Source organism: Loxodonta africana, chromosome 4, assembly GCF_030014295.1.
Source record: "Loxodonta africana isolate mLoxAfr1 chromosome 4, mLoxAfr1.hap2, whole genome shotgun sequence".
Classification (NCBI taxonomy): domain Eukaryota; kingdom Metazoa; phylum Chordata; class Mammalia; order Proboscidea; family Elephantidae; genus Loxodonta; species Loxodonta africana.
This window is the reverse complement of record NC_087345.1, coordinates 138839685-138860932: the sequence shown is the minus strand read 5'-3', so window position 1 is coordinate 138860932 and position 21248 is coordinate 138839685. Positions and strand designations below refer to the sequence as shown.

The following is a 21248-nucleotide window of genomic DNA, read 5'->3' as shown; positions in this document are numbered from 1 at the left end:
TAGAAGTGGGTGAAGGTGGGAGGGAGAGTCCACATTCATATGTTACACTTGTATTAAAAAAAGAAACTGTCGCAGTTGAGTCGATTCTGACCCTATAGGCTGAAATAGAACTGCCCCATAGGGTTTCCAAGAAGTGCCTGATGGATTCAAACTGCTGACTGTTTTCTTAGCAGCCATACTCTTAACTGGTGTGTCACCAAGGTTTCCATACTTAAGTAGCAATTTGTAATTTATACAATGTTTTTATAGCCATGACCTCATTTGATCCTCACTGTAATCCTAAAGAACCCTGGTTAGCTTGGCTGTTAACCAGAAGGTCAGCAGTCAAAACCACTAGCTGCTCACTGGAAACTCTATGGGGCAGTTCTACCCTATCCTATAGGGACACTGTAAGTTGGAATTGACTCAATGACAATGGGTTTATAATCCTAAAGAGAGCCCTGGTGGTGCAGTGGTTAAGAGCTCAGCTGCTAACCAAAAAGTCAGCAGTTCAAATCCACCAGCTACTCCTTGGAAACCCTGTGGTGTAGTTCTACTCTGTCCTGTAGGGTCTCTATGAATTAGAATTGATTCGATGGTAACTGGCTTGGTTTTAATTTATAAACTTAAAGAGGGGTGTGGGAGGGATAGATAAGACAAGTATTTAGCCCGTTGTGTGTATGCGGGGATTAAGGATCAGAGAAGTGGAAACTTGTGTAAGGTCACACATCTAGTGAAAACAGAGGCCCAGAGTCTAACTCTGGCATCTGACTGCTTGTGTACTTTTCATTAGCCGCCTTGTTTCCATGTAATGGAATGGTACAGTGTTACCAACAGCAATATAGATATATTTAGCATACTGTAGTTGTCTTTGGTTTAGAAACCAGATCAAAGGTAGCCTAACTTAGTGTTTTCCAGTTTTTACAAAGGATTGTTTTCATATTCGTTGTCTCATCTGATCTCCTTTATTATATATAAGGAAACAGGAAGTATTGAGATGTTAAATGTCTTGTTAAAGATGCGATAGACTTAAGACATTTATATTTCCAATTACATATTCTTGGGTTTCTATTAAAGATTCTCAAGTCTCTAATTGGTGGGAAAATAAATTTTCAAATGTCATTCTTAAATAATTATCAAGTTATTGTTATGCTTTTACATGTTTTTCAACCCCCCACCTCATTCTCTGTTATTTGACATACTTTTACTATTAGGCACATAATAGCAAAAATATTACAAAGTTAAAAAGAAAAATGACATTCTTTCACTTTGTCACATCAACTATTTTCTAGTCCTTGCCAGAGTCACTAAATACCCTTTGTAATGAGATCATGAATACAATTTTATGTTTTGCTGACATTTCTGATAACTTAACTACCAAGAATTTAATTATTGAGTTAATAAAGAACTTCAGTAATGGTAAACGAGGACTGGAAAGTTATTACATAATATGGTAGATTATTAGCTTTCTGTGTATTTTTTCACCGCAGTTAAACAGACTATATTAATATGTTAACACTGAATGTCTTTTTTTCACCCACTAAGCTAAAAATAAGACAAGCATTTACTGTTTTGTCATTTTCTACTGTTAACTTATCTCCATTGAATTTTATATTTGCCCTCTCAAAAAGTCTTACATACTTTTAGAATAACACTGTTTTTTAATGTCTCGCTTTAAAGTTGTTCCTAATGTTATATTTTCGAAGGATGACAGCATGGAAGAGAAACCATTAAAAATAAAAGGAAAGGACTCTTCAGAAAAGAAACGGAAACGCAAACTAGAAAAGGTAGAACAGCTTTTCGGAGAAGGAAAACAAAAGTCCAAGGAGTTAAAGAAAATGGACAAGCCTAAAAAGAAGAAACTAAAATTAAGTGCTGACAAATCAAAGGAGCTAAACAAACTGGCCAAGAAACTGGCAAAAGAGGAAGAGAGAAAGAAAAAGAAGGAGAAGGCTGCTGCAGCCAAAGTTGAACTTGTGAAAGAGAATACTGAGAAAAAAAGAGAGAGAAAAGTACTGGACATCCCCTCAAAGTATGACTGGTCAGGAGCAGAGGAATCTGATGATGAGAATGCAGTATGTGCAGCACAGAACTGCCAACGGCCCTGCAAGGACAAGGTGAGTTCCAATTTTATATAGCTCAAGTGTGAGAGAGGGCAAAATCAAGTCATGGAGAGGTGTTTGATATGATGATAGTTTGCCTTTGATTCCTGGATTTGGACTTCCAATGTAATCTACTTTCTGCAGTTTCTGTAAATTGTTTTTTGAATAATGAAGCTCTTACATCAGTCGGCTAAATAGAAGTGTTATGTTTTAAAAATCATACACTTAGTGAACATAATGAGACAGAAGCAGAAAGAAGCTGTGTGATAACCCCTTGCAAGCAGTGGACATAACAAGTTTTAGAATAGTCTTTTGTGTTTTATAGGATGAGTGAGGAAACTAAATACCTTGTCATCCACAATAGCCTGAAAAAATCTTGGGCCAGTATTCTAGGAGCTGTAGTAAATTGCATTAATTTTGAGTTATATAAAGACCTAAAATTAAGGGGTTAAGACTTCCCTTTTGGTCCATATCTTATTCATATTCAGGCCTATGTGCACTGTCCTAAATGGAACGTGAGTTTTGCTTAAAGCCTATGAAAGTTGTAGTTTTGACTAAATCCAGAGACTGTACTGTCCTGCTTTCTCATGGGAGGCAGATCTTTAGTGATAGGTTAAGTACAGGAAATCCTGCCTCTGTATTCAGCACTAGGCATAGCCCTCTTTTAGTTGAGCTTTCAGTTTCCTGTTAAGTGAGGAAGGTTTTAAGATCTCAAAAATGCTAGACAAAATATAACTTCAGTTGACTAACATTTTAAACAACAGTCCACATTAAATTACTGTCTTTACCTAAGTTTCTACATTAACTATTCAAACTCACTTGGGGTCTTTCACAAATAATTCAGACCTTTAAAGGTATTATTTAAACGTTTTCAACCCTAAATTTTAGAACAGTAATTAAGTGATACCACTTTTTAATATTAACTATATGAACTTCTGAGAAAGATGAATGGACTTTATGAGAAATACCAGTTCATTTAATGAGGGAAGGCATCTGTTACGGTTCCCAGAAGATTTTTAATAAATTCGTAGTTCAAATTATATTTATTATGCTCATTATGTCACTCAATATTTAGAATTTTTATATCTCCTCAATTTGAAAATATGGATTGAATAAATATAACTGCATTACTGTTTCTTCCCTCAATCGAACACTTGAGCATCCAAGCTCCTTTTTTTTTTTTTAAACAAATGACGAAATTGGGATTCAATGAAAATAAATAATGTGGCCAGAGTCATAGAGGTAATTAGTGGCAAAACCAAAAATAGGACTCTGATTCCCTAACTCCCAGACCAAGTTCTTTCCACTAATATCCCCACCCCACCAACATTGAGGTGTAAGTACAAAAACGCATTCCAAAACTGAGTGACACATATTTAAATTACACTTATTAGGGGTTTCCACTCATTTCTGGAAAATGAATATATAGTAAAATAAATGTTCCAAAGTCTCACCTCCCAAGGACAACAGCTACACACATTTTAGTGTTTCCTTTTTTCTGTGTAGTTTGTTTTATATAGTTGTCATACTGTCTGTTCACTTTTTATATTAATTTCATAAGCATTTTCCTATATTGTCATAAACACTTAAGCATTTTAGTCGATATGTTATACATATGTGTGTGTTACTTTTCTTTCATTTTTAATTTACTCGCATCCGAATTTGTTTATTAAAGAGGCTGATGGAGGTTTAACTGTCTCTCTTTGGGTGCAGAAATGTTAGCAGCTCAATGTTGACAGAACTGTCTTTTATTTCTCCTTTAAGCAGTTTTATGGCAGTCTGTCAGCTTTCCTGTCACCCTTCTATAGTGTTTATTTATATCCATCATGAATCATTTACCTTCCTTTTCTTTTTTCTCTTTATCACTTCAATAATCACCTCTCTTCTCTGCATTTTAAGTACGGTTCAGTTCGTTTATTGCCTCTGTTTTCTCCTTGTGGCATATAAACCCTACAGGTAGTGTTTTTGTTTTTCCATCTGCTATAAAACTGTTCTTCTTTCTTCTACAAAACTGTTAAGTTAATACCCGCCCTGTTTCACTTGCAGGGTTATGAGGATAAGGTGAGATAATCTGTATGAAAGCATTTGTTAGCCAAAAACACAATATAACTGCTAAGATGTGATCATTAATTTCAAATGAGATCGGGGATTTGCTCCTAACATTACAGTATAGGTATTTAAAAAAAAAAAAAAAAGATCTAGAAAGTGATCATCTGCATTTTGATAGAGCAAAAGGAGATTTCATATTCAGAGAAAATGCCTTTTTTTTTTTTTAATGGTTAAAATACGTAAAGGTAAGCAATGTGTGCCTTAGCCTGTCAGTAGCTTACATAAAAAGAAACTTAGTGTTATAGTTCTATAAACTCGAAACCAAACCTGTTGCTGTCAAGGCAATTTGTTTCTGACTCATAGCAACCCTATAGGACAGAGTAGAACTGCCCCCATAGGGTTTCCAAGGCTGCAGTCTTTATGGGAGCAGACTGCCACATCTTCTGCAGAGCGACTGGTGAGTTCTAACCACCAACCTCTCAGCATCCGAATGCTTCACCACTATGCTGCCAGGGCTCTTTTATAGTTCTATGATGTGTTTAATTTAAAATAAGCGATTTCAGATTATAAATAATTTGTTTACAATTCATAATGATAAAAATTACACAAAATTATAAATAATTTTTATGGTTCTTCAAGTCTGTTCCTTATACCAGTTTTACTGTATAAAAGGTATATTTCTCTGAAAGCTTTGTAAAGAATTTTACAACTTTCTCAGTTTGTACTATTTCTCTAAGAAATTCAGATCAGTGCATGGCACACATCTTCAGAACAAATAGGAAGGCAAGAGTGCTTATTAGGCAACAATCTATATTGTTTAAAATATCATGCAGCAAAAATAACTTCTAAGATTCATTTTATTCAGGTAAATGTACCTTTACCATTTTTTTTAACTGATAACTATTATGACTTTCCCTCCAAAATTTGCAGATTGAGGAAAAATTCTAAAAATTAAGGGAAAGATCACTTGAATGTATCTAGCCTCAATCTCAAGATTGCTTTAGAAAGAGAAAAATATTAGAATAATATAAAAGGTTTTTTAAAAAACTGTCTTCCATCAGCTATCAAATTAACTTCCAGTTGAAATTAACTTTAAAAATAATGAACTATTTCCAAAAGATTAGTTTTAAAGTTCAGAATCTTTTTCTCCCTGAACTCCATCCCCTTCATTCAGTCTTATTGGTACCAAGAGTAAAACAAGTTAAGTTGAAGAGCAAATTCTTTGAGGCTGATATTTAAGTAATTTTTTTTTCTATGTTAGAATAAATATGTAATCATTTTACTTGTGAATACAAATATTTTCCTTCCCCTTTTATTATGGGCCTTTTTCCTTCTCCCTTTTAACCTCCTTACTGTGGGCCTTTTTGTTACTTATTACTACTTCTGTATGAATTTGGACATGGTAAATTAAGAGAGATTAAGTTTATAAACTTATACCTCTCATTTACACTATTTGTTAGACACTGTGGTTTTAAAAGATTTTCCTGGTGTTGTCTCAACCAAATATTTGCATATTGGTGGCTTTATCAGTTCGAATCTCCTTTGAGCACAGATAATCAAAGGATGAATTCCCTATATGTGTGTAACACACACAAACTATGGTGATGTTGAGATCAGGTATCAAATGTCCCGATTTGCCTGGGATTTTCAGTGTTCTTAGCACTGACGTTTCCACGTCTTGGGAAACATATCAGACCTGGGCAAAAGGGGAGGATTGATCACCTGATGTTTAGAACATCAAAAAAATATGCACAAGGATTCTGAACATCTGTTATGTTGTACTTCGCTAAGTGAGTTGTTTTCATTTTTCATATCTGGCTTTTGCAAGGAACCTTGGTACAAAAGAGATTGATTGCCAAAATGACAAAAGCTCAGCTGAGTAACTAAGCTAAGAATATTACTGAATCACCAGGTTTTCTTCTTCCCCAGTGCCGGTAATACGCTCTAAGAAATGAACAAAAGATAATACACCAAATATTTTTTCTTAAGTCTAAATATGAAAACAAAACATGAAATGTCAAACCTAGTGTTAGTTCCTCTATTTAGTATATTTCTCATTTAAACATACATTTTATCCATATCTGAGCCCAGTAACCTACTTGTACTATAATCTAAAATCTCTTACCAGTTAATATTTGAACAGCTCATAGCTGTGAAGTTTTTTAATAATTATTTTTGCTATCACACTAAGTACATCTCCCAGCAATATTGAAAAGGAAGTGATTATTAGAACTTAATGTGCAACTAGCCAAATTCTCTGTTTTTGAGTTTTCAGGCTCCTACTATGTAGTCTTTTAGCCTTGTGTCAAAATCTTCTGTGGATTCAGTTGACATCTCAAGCTTTAGTCTGCTTTATAAGCCCAGAGGCCTTTTCAAACAAACGTAGAAATCGAGTTTGGTTGTTAGTGAATGAACATGATCAAAAGATACTGGTAACAGAAGGACTGTTTTTTTTCCCCTGCTGGAATATGAGGGTAAATTGTTATTTAATCTGTAGACTGGGATAGGTAGAATCTGTGTACTAGTGACTATCTCAAGGGAAGTTAACGTAGTACTCTTGGAATGGTGGGAGAGCTACGGTTAACGAGGGACTTTTAGCCAAAATCACAAAAGGGAAAATGTTACTTTGTCTTCCTTATTTGAAAGAGAATGATAGGTTTAATGTTGGGAAACTGGAAGCCAATGAGTATAGTGCAGAATTAGATTTTAAAAGGCATGGGACAATTTTCCTGGCAGCAAATACTGATAACTTTCTTGTCCTGTGGGTTAGCATGAATGGAGAATGGACTGGATTATAAGGGTTGCAGGTAGAGGTACCTGTTAGTTTAGGGGTGGGTAGCATCATAAACAGGATAATAGTGGAAGTCTGGGGAACCCAAAGAAACACTGTTCATCTTCCCAATTAGAAATACTGTTTACCTGCTCTCTGGTTGTTGTTGTGCTGTGGAGTCTGTTCTGACTCCTAGCAACCCTATAGGACAGAGTAGAGCTGCCCCATAGGGTCCAATTAGCACTTTGTAAATCTTCATTTGCTTGCAGTGCATTTATTTTTACTTTGTTGCACAGAAGCCGTTGTTTTCCTTCTCTAGCACCAGTATAGCTTGCCACAACAAGAACATTTTGATCAATTATTTGATCAAAACTAGACATTACACAAGCAGTTAAAGAACAAAAACAATTTCATTTAGGAAGGAATTGTTAAGTTGCTTTGAATTTATAGGAAGCAGTATTGCGAAGGGCTAGTGATGATCAAATTTAGAATAATAAGAATCACCTGGGAACTGATTAAAAATGTAGACTTCAGTTCTTACCCTCCCCACTCAGCTACTCTGAGTCAGTGGGTCTGGAATGGGTCTCAGCTACATTATAGGAAACATAAGAGGTGATTGTGATGGAAATGGTCTGCACATTTTGAGAAGCAGTACTGCAGGCAGTTATATCAAGGTGCAGAAAGTGTAAAAAGTGCCTTCAGTATCCCAGACACTGAACTAGGTGCTTTGCCATACATTATTTAATTTGATCCACTCAATAACCCTGTAAATTAGATGCTATCTCCATTTTACAGATGAGGAAATTGAGTCTCAAGGAGGTTAAATGACTTGCTTCAAATTACACAGTCATGACAGCAACATCAGAGCTTAGGACTTCTAAATGAGTGCAATAATCTTTATACTACACAACACTCTTAAAATCTAGAACTCTAGAATAGGAACAGTAAAAGCACAAAGATTATTTTGACATGATTTCTCCTACCTTTTTGTTACAACCCTGTAACTACTAACATGACTATTGTGGTTTTGATCGTTTTTATAGTACATGGAAACTCATTTTGAAGACCACTCACTTTCCCTTAAACTAGCCAAAACTTCCTTCCTCTGTCCTTTCTCATATCTGTACTGAGGGGCTTCTTTGATTCCTTCATTCTCCTTACCTTGCTGTGATTTCTGGTAAAGCTCATTGTTGTAAGTGGCTTCGTATGTTGCCAGTGAGATTAGCAACCGTTGCATTTGGGAGAGGGAGAGTAGTTCTTTTGATCTTCATCCACCATGGCATTAGCTATAAAACCGCCAGAGTCACCTTCCAGATGTAAAAGCCAAAAGTCACATTTTTGTTGACTCTAGGTCCAAGGATTAAAATCACCAAACTACAGTCCCTTTCCAGCCTCCTATATTTTCTGAAGGGTCAAGTTTGACTGACATTTGCCACTAACCTACCAGTTCTCCAGATTTTAATTTTAAACTCCAGGGTGATCTATTGACCTGTGTCTTTAACTGTTATAATTGGTTCATTTGTAAGATATGACCTCTGATATTTGCTAACTTTTTATAGGGAGTTGTATTTGTAACGGAAGAAGAGAAGAATAAAAAATATTAGTTTTAAAAGTGGCCTATGTGACTGCTTTTCTAAAAAGGTATTTAATGCTCTTAGTACTTTGGCTTATCTCTTTGAAATAAAGCTAATATACAGGATTGCCTTCACATTGTACTCTCTCTTTCTTGATTGTTAATTGCATTGTCTTAGAGCCTAGAAATTGTTAATATTAGCTAAAACTACTTGGCTGCTCTATTAGAAGTTCCTTTTTTGTCGAGTTTTTCTCAAACATGTTTCTGCCTCACAAGGAGCCCCAGGTATTCATGAGGAAATGGAGTACCTAAGAGGCCTAATTTTGTGGACACACTATGGTAAAATATAATTTGGGGGTATTAACTTCCCAGCTTCTTTCTTTAAAAAATAACCCCATAAGAAGTCATTGTCTCTCTCTGGACATCCCAGTTGTTTGCTATCATTTAAGCCAAGAAAGCTTTTTGATTTGCTTTTATTCTAGGCTTAATGTTTATGTGACCTAAACATTCCTCAATCTTGTCTCCTACAGGTAGACTGGGTACAATGTGATGGTGGCTGTGATGAGTGGTTTCATCAAATTTGTGTGGGTGTATCTCCAGAAATGGCTGAAAATGAAGATTACATCTGTATAAACTGTGAAAAGAAGCAAGGGCCAGATAGCCCAGGTCAAGCACCACCTCCTTCCTTCATAATGAGCTACAAACTGCCTATGGAGGATTTTAAGGAGACCAGTTAGCACATGCTTGGTTAGTTTGGACATGGGGGAAAATGGACCACACTGAGACCTTAGTGATCAAGTAGAGTGGTTTAGATCCACTCAGAATGTTGCTTCCAAAGACGAATGGCCTTCAGAGAAAGCCCTCTTAGTGCCGGCGTCCTCTTTGCATGGACTGTGTGAGCTACGTTCTTTATCAGCACACCTGTGCAGAGAGTGTCTTTTTTGGTACAGCAGTGAATATTTCAGTTCAGATGTTCCCTCTGAGTATGGTTTGGTGCATTAAAGTCAAACACTTGATTGAGCTCTAGTGTGGCTGGTTAGCATTAATACATTGGTGTGCTAGCAGGGCGTGTCGGATGTGGCTTTACGGCCAGTCAGTATTAGCCTAGAGGCTTACAACCTAGGGGCAGTACCATTTGGAGGCAAGTTTTGTGCTCATTTCTTGGATCTCCTTTAGCTGGGATAGTTGGAGAGAAGTCAGTACCACTTTACTTCTACTGTTACTGGGCATTTAGTGCTCTACAGATACAACTAGGAAGAACAGGACTAAAGTTATTCCTGTTAGAAGTCATGGGATAATAGCACAGTCTGTAGATTTCAGCTACTTGCGCTTGTTTGTACCAAGAAGAAAACTGCAAATAAGAGAATCTCTCACCATCTGGGGCAGATCACCTTATCTTCCTAAGGAGGAGAATGTCAACTAGGTCAGAAATCTGACTAGATTGGATTCTGGGAAGAAGAGTTTTTATTTCAAGGCAAGAGCCTTTTTTGGCTTGGAGAAGTCTGCTGTCTTGGGTCTACATTTTGGAGAAGAGCAGGTGCATGGATCCAGGCTTGCAAGAGAAAAGCGGACAAGTCAGAATGTCTTACTGAGCTGCAGTGATGCATGCTTTTCGGGAAAACCTTCATTCACAAGTATTCCAGACATCACCAGGCTTCAGGCATGGCAATGAGCAAGACCAGCAAACAACAGCTTTTAGCCTTCCAGCCCTGACCCCAGTGTCTGCTGTTTCCAACTGACAATTTCTCATTGTGGCTCATGAGCAACAGCAGATGCTGTTGAGTAATGCCATGGCTTCATCAGAGGATGGGGGGTTGTAGTACCTCTGGGTGAAGAGGTTTTAGTAAATCCATTTAAAAAAAAAAAGACTTGTTTTTACTTTTTTCTAAATGTCTCTGACTACTGACTGTTCTATAGATTATTTTTCCTTTTTTAATATACATATATGAATATAAAAAATATATATATATATTTACTGTTACGAGCAGCATAAGACAAGAGTTTTAACATCCATTTGGGAAATTACTTTTTCTCTTTTGCTTTTTAATAAAGAAATCTCATTCCTTCCTTGTAGTACAAGGAGTTAGCCCTCCCTTCTCCACTCTACCTTGACCAGATCTTCCATCTTCCTTTTGTTGAAATAGATAATTGTTTCCTTTATGTGTTGGGACTTGTCCCTGTCTGCCAGGAAACTTGGTGTTGCTCTAGCTGTGCTGGCTGTTTGTTTTGTTTTTTTTATGTGAATGTTTGAAGTTATGGTGCTGTGTCCTCTTCCCTCCTATCGTGTTCTCTGTTCTTGTTAAGGTGTTAGGTAAGCTGTGTATAAACTCTTCTTAGGAGGGGACTGATTTTTTTGTTTTTAAGGGCAGAAAATACACACACTAAAAATAGCGTTTTGTCTTCACTATTCCGTGTCCTTTTATTTTGGTTTAAAAATTTATGCTTTTACTTAAGTTCATCAGTTTTCCTTTTAAAAAGGGGTGGCAAGGTGGACCTAGAGAAAAGCTTATGGTCTCCTCTTCCCTTTTTGCCCCCATTTTTAGTGTCTTCTAGTAACTAGAAGTAAAACGTACTGTCCAGTTACAGGTTGAGTGGGTATGAGATTTAACTCAAAAGGCATTTTTCTTAAAAAAGCAAAAGCTTTCCTATAAAATCTAGCTTCTGTAAGTGCTTTTTCTGTGGTTCATACTACTTGTTTTTTAGTCGTCTTCCCTTAATGCTATGTAACGTTTTGAGTGTCTTGACTTGTTAAGAGGTTCTTAAGTGTTGCTGTGCATGTGTCTTGAAATCTCATCTCAAGTGTGTGTGTCATTCAAGATTTTAATGGAGATTGCAAGGTACTTAACCAACTTGATGTTTTCATTTTGCCAAACTATATAAAGATATTACCATTTAAGAATTTCATCTGATTCATGTTATGGAAGAAAGCACAATACTTTTGGCCTTTTGGTCTTCTTTGTAAAAGTCTTCAAATATTTGTGGGTTAAAAATTGAGTGCAATTTTAAGTGACAGCTGCCTGGAGTACATTGTAAAATTTTATTTTTCATTCCTAATCATCAATTAACCATCATGAGGATACTGAAAAAGATGGCTGTTAAGGTGCTTGACTTTTTGGAGTATGTTGGATGGATATGGATGGCTGTCTGGGGAATAATCTATGTCCTTGATATATTCCTGCTGGAGATCTGAAAAAATGAGGCAATCTCTACCCATAAACAGTTTCCTGTTAAGTTTATCTTCTGACATTTTAAACTTAAATGTATCATTTAATGGATACCGGGGGATTTTCTGTATTTATTTGAAAACCACGGAGGATTTAGTCTGACTCTTGACCACAAATTTAGACCAAGGCTGAGAAGAACATGGAAATTAGTAAAGTTATACAAATCTGTAATTTTGGAATTAATGAAATAGGATTGATCTATTTAAAGAAATGCTGGTGTTCTATATAAAGCGATACTTCCAACCAGAGAAAATATCTTATTTACAACTTACTTTATTCTTCAGTATTGTAACATTTTGTGTTAAAACGTGATTTAAAATGGTTCTCTACCATTCCCATCTCCTTGAAATTGCAGTTCTTTACCGTATTTCAACTTACGCATTTAATCCTTATCCAAGTTATTTCTCACTGCCTTCCTTATAAACCATTTTGCCAAGCTTATAGAAAAAAAAAAAAAAAAAAGGCAGGTCTCTGATATTCTCAAAGGATAGGTTATTAGTACTTTGCAAATCCCCAAATTTACAAGTACAGCTATAGCATTAGTAGTTAGCCTCCTTGGCAGTGAGTGTCATTCCCCTACTCAGTGTTAATTTCACTTCCTAATAGTTAACTGCAACAAAGCCATGTAGAGATGGAGATGCTGGACAGCCAACTAGGCTCCCTCCCTAGCTCTGGCAAACCAGCTTTGCTCTGCATGATTCAAATTTGTGCCTCAGAAAAATGACAGATTACTGCATGTCATAATTGAAAAGCCTAACATTAAGTCTGTGATTGTCCACTATCAGCTTTAATAATCAGAAACATACTGCAGGCTGACAGACCTGTATGATCAGCACGATTTTACCTGTGCTTTACTTCTGCTCTGCTCTTGAATAAGTCTCCAAGAAATGGCAGTTCATTCGTTTTCCTTAAATTTTAGATTCCATATGCAGTTCAGTGTATGTGAAGAAATTCCCTGCTTGTCAGTAGTTTAATTCTGTAGTACATTTGTGTGTCAGCCAGTACTTAAAGTAGGAGATTGAAAGAAAAGTTGAGAAAGCCCCTCTTTCAAGGAGTGGGATTACCCACCTATTAAAAGAAAAAACTTGACAATTTGGAGTAGGATTTGAAAGTTGTAAATTGTGAAAAAAAAGTAAGCTGTTAAAGTCCCGCATATAACCAGGTTCAATAAAGTTTCACATGTGGATAGCTTCATGTGTGTGTAGAAAGTCATTTTTGCACTGGTTTCTTAACTATAAATTTAGAAAGAAGCAGGCATTTGATTTGCCTTCTACGCTTTGAAATTCTTCCCACCTTTTTAAATTAAAGCGTACCATTATTTCTTTGGATATGGATGTACCAAGTGATATTTACAACATGGGAGGGTAAGAATGGATGTTAATATATTCTGGAAATGTAGTTTCCTCTTGGCCTAGGTCCAGTCCAGCCACCACTGTGCAACAAATGATGTGCACTGGGAAAGAATATGACGGGTTTTTAAGCTGTATCCTGCTTGTTCTTTCTTTTGCAATGCTCCCAGTTGTCAAAACAAGAATGTCCTTTGTAAACCTCAAGACTCCCTGTTGATTATTCCCTTACATATTTATTTACCTGTTAGTGGGACACTTAAATATAAAATGGACTCTAACTTACCTGGTTATTGGTGGTGCCTTATAAAACATATAACTTGGTTTCTTGCTTTTTGAGCATGTTTTGTGTTTCTTTTGTTTTCTGAAAGATTATTAGATACGGTTTAATTGCATTACGTTGAAAAAATAAAGAATTGTGTACCAGTTTTCCCTCCACCCCATCATTTACATTGGTGGCAGCTTTACATGGTAACCAAGTAAAGGTAAATTTTGGTCATGAGTATTGATAATCCTGAGGAAAACTAGCAAGTATGCAGGAGCCACTTTTAACCTGTGCCATAGCAGTTTCTAATATTTTATTTGCTCTCTATAAAATAAAGAACTGAGCTCAAATAATTTGATCACTGGTGTGATTAACCTATCTTTGCTGAGAATAGTCTTTAAAAAATGAAGTGGGGGAAGTGATTCTTGAATGTTTTATCTGTCGTCGATTTTCAGCAAGAATCTACTTTTCCCCACCTTTAATTCTTGAGAAAATTACTCCTTTGCAGTGAACTAGTAATAGCAAGGAAAATGAAGAGAAGTGCTTTCCTTCTTCCTTTGGCCTCCTAATGCTTACAACCGGTTCAAACGCCAAGTTATTTCAGAGAAGTAAATGGCACTTTTTTCTCATTGCCAAGATTATCAGGTCATGCAGGTGTGAGGAACAGACCTGATGAAACCGTTAAGGTTCTGCTTGCAGTGGAATTAGCCTCATGGATATTCATGAAGTGTGTGATTGTGTGTGTGTTTATGTGTTGGAGAGGAGAGTTGGTGATGGGAAGAGGGAAGAAAAATTCCGGTTATCTCTCAACTTGGAAATGTGTTTACTTGCCAACAAAAAAGACACCTGGCTCTTCCTTAAAAAGCTAGAAATGGAACCACCGTAAGATCTAGCAATCCCAGCCCTTGGAATATATCCTAGAGAAATAAGAGCCTTTACACGCACAGATACCCATGTTCATTGCAGCACTGTTTACAATAACAAAAAGATGGAAGCAACCAAGGTGCCCATCAACAGATGAATGGATAAACAAATCATGGTATGTTCACACAATGGAATACTACACACCAATAAAGAATGCTGATGAATCTGCGAAACATAACATGGAGGCATCTGGAAGGCATTATGCTAAGTGAAACTAGTTGCAAAAGGGCAAATATTGTATAAGACCACTATTATAAGAACTCAAGAAATAGTTTAAAACAGAGAATATATTCTTTGATGGTTATGAGGTGGGGAGGGAAGAAGGGAGGAAGAGGGTTTTCACTAGTAGATAAGAACTACTTTAGGTAAAGGGAAAGACAACACAATACAGAAGAGATCAGCAGAATTGGATTAAACCGAAAGCAATGAAGTTTCCTGAATAAACTTCAAAGGCCAGCGTAGCAGGGGCGGGGGTTTGGGGACCATGGTCTCAGGGGACATCTTAGTCAACTGGCATAATAAAATCTATTGCGTCCCACTTTGGAGACTGGTGTCTGGGGCCTTAAACGCCAGCAAGTGGCCATGTAAGATGCATCAATTGGTCTCAGTCCACCTGGACCAAAGGAGAATGAAGAACACCAAAGACACAAGGTAGTTATGAGCCCAAGAGACAGGGCCACATAAACCAAAGATATCATCCTGAGACCAGAAGAACTAGATGGTGCCTGGCTACAACCGATGACTGCCCTGACAGGGAGCACAACAGAGAACCCCTGAGGGAGTAGGAGAGCAGTGGGATGCAGACCCCAAATTCTGGTAAAAAGACCAGACTTAATGGTCTGACTGAGACTAGAAGGACCCTGGTGGTCATGGCCCCCAGACCTGTAGGCCCAAGACAGGAACCATTCCCAAAGCCAACTCTTCAGACATGGATTGGACTGGATGATGGGATAGAAAAAGATACTGGTGAAGAATGAGCTTGGATCAAGTAGACACTTGAGACTATGTTGGCATCTCCTATCTGGAGGGGAGATGACAGGGCAGAGGGGGTCTGAAGCTGGCTGAATGGACACGAAAATAGTGGAGGGAAGGAGGAGTGTGCTGTCTCATTAGAGGGAGAGCAATTAGGAGTATATAGCAAAGTGTATATAAATTTTTGTATGAGAGACTGACTTGAAAACTTTCACTTAAAGCACGATAAAAAAATTTTTTTAAAAGACACCTGGAATTTCATAAGGTGACAAATTCTTTTTGAGAGCTTTGTAGATTTCTTCCAGTTTGTTGTTAAGTGCTGTCAAGTTGGTTCCCACTCATAGGAACCCTATGTACAAAAGAACGAAACACTGCCTGATCCTGTGCCATCCTCAATCGCTACTGTGCTTTAGCCCATCTTTGTAGCCACTGTATCAAACCACCTTGTTGAGGGTCTTCATTATCTTCCAGTTTAGATCAAGTATTCCTTGGGAACTTGGCATTATGGTTGATGCCAATAAACTGAAGATCCAGAATCTCTTCGTGGAAAGCTTAAGCATTAATTGGAAAGTCACACATGATACAACTGGAAAACAATACAAGAGAATATATATAATAAATTACTACACTGTGAGCAAACTGTTTTTGGAATTTTTTTCTCACCTGTAAATGTTTGCTCTTTAAAGTGTATTTCTATGCTACTTTTGGTAGGAAGAAAGATTTAATTAATATTTCATATGGTAGAGTTCCATGAAATTTTTTTGTTATTTTTTTAATTTTTTTGTTGAGCTTTAGATGAAGGTTTACAGAACAAACTAGTTTATCATCAAACAGTAACACACATTGTTGTATGACATTGGTTAACAACCCCACAACATGTCAACACTCTCCCTTCTCAACCCTGGGTTCCCTATTATCAGCTTTCCTGTTCCCTCCTACCTTCCAATTCCTGCCCCAAGGCTGATATGCCCCTTTAGCCTTGTTTTGTTCATGGGCCTGTTCAATCTTTGGCTGAAGTGTGAACCTCAGCCGTGGCCTCATTACTGAGCTGAAATGATGTCTGGGGGCCGTACACTCAGGGTTTCTCCAGTCTCTGTCAGGCCAGCAAGTCTTGCCTTTCTTTTTGAGTTGGAATTTTGTTCTACATTTTTTCTCCAGCTCTGTCCAGGACCCTCTATTGTGATCCCTGTCAAAGCAGTCACCATCTCATTCTTCTGTACTCAGTCTGGTGGAAGCCATGGTAGATGTGGTCCACTAGTCCTTTGGACTAATCTTTCTCTTGTGTCTTTAGATTTCTTCATCATTCCTTGCTCCCGAAGGGGTGGAACCAGTGGAATATCTTAGATGGCCGCTTACAGGCTTTTAAAACCCCAGATGCTACTCACCAAAGTAGAGCGTAGAACATTTTCTTTATAAGCTTTGTTATGCCAATTGAGCTAGATGCTCCCTGAGACCATGGTCCCCACAGCCCCTCAGGGAGTTTGGATGTGTCTACGCACCTACCATGGCCCTGCCTTGTACAGTCTGTGCTGGCTTCCCCAGTATTGTGCACTGTCTTACCCTTCACCAAAGTTACCGCTTATCTATTGTCTATTGGAAACCCGGGTGGTATAGTGGTTAAGAACTACGGCCGCTAACCAAAAGGTTAGTAGTTTAGAATCACCAGGTGCTACTTGGAAACTCTGTGGGGCCAGTTCTACTCTGTCCTATAGGGTCACTATGAGTCAGAATCAACTCCACAGCAACAGGTTTTTTTTGGGTCTATTAAGTGTCTGTCCATTCCCACCCCTCCCCTCCCTCATGGCCATCAAGGATTGTTTTTTTTTTTTTTGTGTATGTAAAACTTTTCATGAGTTTTTACAGTAGTGGTCTCATATAATATTTGTCCTTTTTGTGATTGACTTATTTCACTCAGCATAATGACCTCTAGATGCATGCATGTTACCTGATGCTTCACAGATTCATCGTTGTTCTTTAGGGTTGGGTAACACTCCATTGTATGTATGTACCACAGTATGTTTATCAGTTCATCTGTTGATGGGCATCTAGGTTGTTTCCATCTTTTTGCAATCGTGAACAATGCCACAATTAACATATATCTATTCATATGACAACTCTTATTTCTCTAGGATATATTCCTAGGACTGGGATTGCTGGATCAATATGGTATTTTCTATTTCTAGCTTTCTAAGGAAGTACCATATTGTTTTCCAAAATGGTTATATCATTTTGCATTTCCATGAGCAGTGTATAAGATTTCCGATCTCCCCACAGCCTCTCCAACATTTGATATTTTCTGTTTTATTGATTCGTGCCAGTAATGCTGGGATGAGATGGTATCTCATTGTGGTTTTGGTTTGCATTTCTCTGATGGCTAGAGATCGTGAGCAATTTCCTCATGTGTCTGTTGGCTGTTTGAATGTCTTCTTTGATGAAGTGTCTGCTCATTTACTTTGCCCATTTTTTAATTGGATTATTTGTCTTTTTGCTGTAGAAGTGTTGGATTTTCTTGTAGATTTTAGAGATTAGACCTTTGTCTGATTTGTAATAGCCAAAATTTTTTTCCCAGTCTGTAGGTTCTCTTTTTACTCTTCTGGTGAAGTCTTTTGATGAGTGTAAAGTGTTTAATTCCATGAAATTTCTTAACTAGGTAAGGTTTTCCTTTAACCCTACTTTTGGGGTTAGGCTATATTGTTAATGGAAAAAAAGTTACCACAGGAAACCTTAGAAATGATAGTTGAAGCTGGTGAACCTTGTATTAAGGAACCCCAGGGACATAGGAATGAAGCCATAATTTCCTGTAGTCTCAAATAAAAAACTTAATATAAAGAACATTGGATTTAGGAATCTAATAATCTGGACTTTAGCTCTAAGTATATGATCTTAGGCTACTTAGCTTTTCTGGGCCTTGGGTTTCTTAGCATATGTAGGTTAGTTCATATGGATACAAAAAAAGTTTGTCAGTCCCTTTTCTTGAAAGAGTAATACATAGGCGATGATTTTTAAGGATAAAAAAAAAAAGGACTTATTAAAATTCTGTAGAATTCATATAGGAGGAAGATAGTAGTGGTCATGTAGTCCAAATCCCCATTTAATGGTAGAAAAATCTATTCGATACCTCTAAGGAGGAAACATGGAAACCCTGGTGGCATGGTGCTTAAGAACTATGGCTGCTAACCAAAAGGTCAGCAGTTGGAATCCAGTAGGAACTCCTTGGAAACCCTATGGGGCAGTTCTACCCTGTCCTATAGGGTCACTATGAGTCAGAATCGACTTGACAGCAATGAGTTTATGCGTTTTAAGGAAGAAACATACAGGCTATATCAAGTATCTCTAGAAAAAATAATTGGTCACTATTTACTATAGCTTACCCATAGTCTTCCCTCCATTTGGGACTGAAATTTTCAGAGTTCGTAAACCCAGGCAAGCACTTCCAAGTATGTCCCAAGACAGAGACATCTGCATTTCATCATTCCATTCAGTGCTGAACTCCGGAGGTAAGGTGAGTGTCATGCACTGTGACAGACCTAACCATGCTACTCTCCCCTGAATTGGCAGCTGGCCCTAGTGAGTCATGTTTAGTTTTTTTCTATCATAACATCAGACCCTTCCCTCTCCACACTAGGCTGCAATCTGCTGAACCCAGAAAGTCACCTGGACCCTGGCTTTCTGGCCTCACCTTGCCATCCTCTCCACCTGAGGCTAATAAGCTTTGTTAAGACACAACTTACCACCATTATACATTTGGAACCCAGAACCACAATTAAAACACATGCAGCCTTGGTCATTGCCCAGTGCTTCTGTTTTGTGGTAGAAACATATTTATTCCAGAGTTCCATTTGGAACATTTAAGCTGATTTTATTCACTTTGCTTCTCATAATCTGTAATTCATTGCTGCTATCTAAAATAGAAGCCCATCCAGTCATCAGTCCTCTCTCCTTATATACCGCTACGGTTATCTGCTTTCCTCAATTCATTTTCCCACTGCTGCCCTCCCTGCCAATTCTTTGCATTAAAGAGGTCCTCATTTCCCTATTCCTTTATAAATAAAGTTTCCTTACTCTTTCCACTTTTTTATCAGTTGAAACTGGACTCTCCCGCAGTTGCCTTAGGGCTATTTTAAGTGGAAGAACGTGGAAGGAATACACAGAGTCACTATACCAAAAAGAATTCGTCGACGTTCAGCCATTTCAGGAGGTAGCATATGATCAGGAATCAATGGTACTGAAGGAAGAGATCCAAGCTGCACTGAAGGCATTGGATAAAAACAAGCCTCCAGGAATTGACTGAATACCAACTGAGATGTTTCAACAAATGAACGCAGTGCTGGAAGTGCTCATTTGTCTATGCCAAGAAATTTGGAAGAGAGCTACCTGGCTAACTGACTGAAAAGAGATCCATATTTACGCCTATTCCAAAGAAAGGTGATCCAACTGAATGCAGAAATTATCAAACAATGTCATGTCACATGCAAGTAAAATCTTGCTGAAGATCATTCAAAAGTGGTTGCAGCAGTACATGGACAGGGAACTGCCAGAAATTCAAGCCGGATTCAGAAGAGGATGTGGAACCACGGATATCATTGCTGATGGCAGATGGCTCCTGGCTGAAAGCAGAGAATACCAGAAAGATGTTTACCTCTGTTTTACTGACTATGCAAAGACATTCAACTGTGTGGATCATAACAAATTACAGATAACATTGCTAAGAATGGGAATTCCAGAACACTCAATAATTGTGCTCATAAGGAGCCTGTACATAGACCAAGAGAGTAGCACTCATTCGAACAGGACAAGGGGATACTGCATGGTTTAAAATCAGGAAAGGTGTGTATCAGGGTTGTATCCTTTCACCGTACTTATTCAGTCTGTATGCTGAGAAAATAATCCGAGAAGCTGGACTGTATGAAGAACAGGGCATCAGGATTGGAGGAAGACTCATTAACAACCTGCATTATGCAGATGACACAACCTTGCTTGCTGAAAGTAAAGAGGACTTGAAGCACTTACTGATGAAGATCAAAGACTACAGCCTTCAGTGGGGGACTACACCTGAACATAAAGAAAACAAAAATCCTCACAACTGGACCAATAAGCAACATCATGATAAATGGGGAAAAGACTGAAGTCAAGGATTTCATTTTGCTTGGATCCACAATCTACACCCATGGAAGCAGCAGTCACGAAATCAAAAGATGCATTGCATTGAGTAAATCTGCTGCAAAAGACCTCTTTAAAGTGTTGAAAAGTAAAGATGTCACCTTGAAGACTGAGGTGCGCCTGACCCAAGCCATGGTGTTTTCAATCGCCTCCTATGCATGTGAAAGCTGGACAATGAATAAGGAAGATGGAAGAAGAATTGATGCCTCTGAATTGTGGTCTTGGAGGAGAATATTGAATACACCGCGGACTGCCAAAAGAATGAACAAATCTGTCTTGGAAGAAGTACAACCAGAATGCTCCTTAGAAGCAAGGATGGTGAGACTACACCTCAACTACTTTGGACAGGTATTCAAGAGGGCTCAGTCCCTGGAGAAGAACATCATACTTGGCAGAGGGTCAGCAAGAAGAGGAAGACCCTCAATGAAATGGATTGACGCAGTGGCTGCAACAATGGGCTTAAGCACAATGATTGTGAGGATGGCGCAGGACCAGGCAGTGTTCTGCTGTACATAGGGTGGCTATGAGTTAGAACTGACTCAACCTTAAACCACTCTTTTCTTCCAACTTGTCAGTTCACTCTGACTTCACCTCCTTTGTTTGCCATTTAGCGTGGACTCCATGGCCTATCACCTTAATCACTCATGGTATATGTCTCATCATCCTGCCCCTGCAGAACCTTAGCTGTGGATCAGTTTAGCCATCTGACAGCTCTCATGGGCTACTGAGTATGCACCATTGATTGGTAGCACTAAAAACTGACTTAGGTAGGTAGGCTCTCAAAGCAATTTAGCAGCCCCAATGGTTCATCCACGATCTCTCCCATTTTTTTTTTTTTTGAACATTTTATTGTTGTTTAGGTGAAAGTTTACAGAGCAAATTAA

The 21248-nt window shown here is 37.9% G+C and overlaps 1 protein-coding gene across 1 annotated transcript in view; it reads left to right on the top strand.

The window, feature by feature from the left end:
* KDM5A (lysine demethylase 5A) overlaps positions 1–10339 on the top strand; it is a 114549-nt gene extending 104210 nt beyond the window's left edge. The window contains exons 27-28 of the mRNA XM_064284755.1: positions 1686–2096; positions 9004–10339. Of these exons, the coding sequence (XP_064140825.1) occupies positions 1686–2096; positions 9004–9210 (618 nt within the window). The 3' untranslated portion in view covers positions 9211–10339. The remainder of the gene's footprint in view (positions 1–1685; positions 2097–9003) is intronic.
* Positions 10340–21248: the final 10909 nt, after the last annotated feature.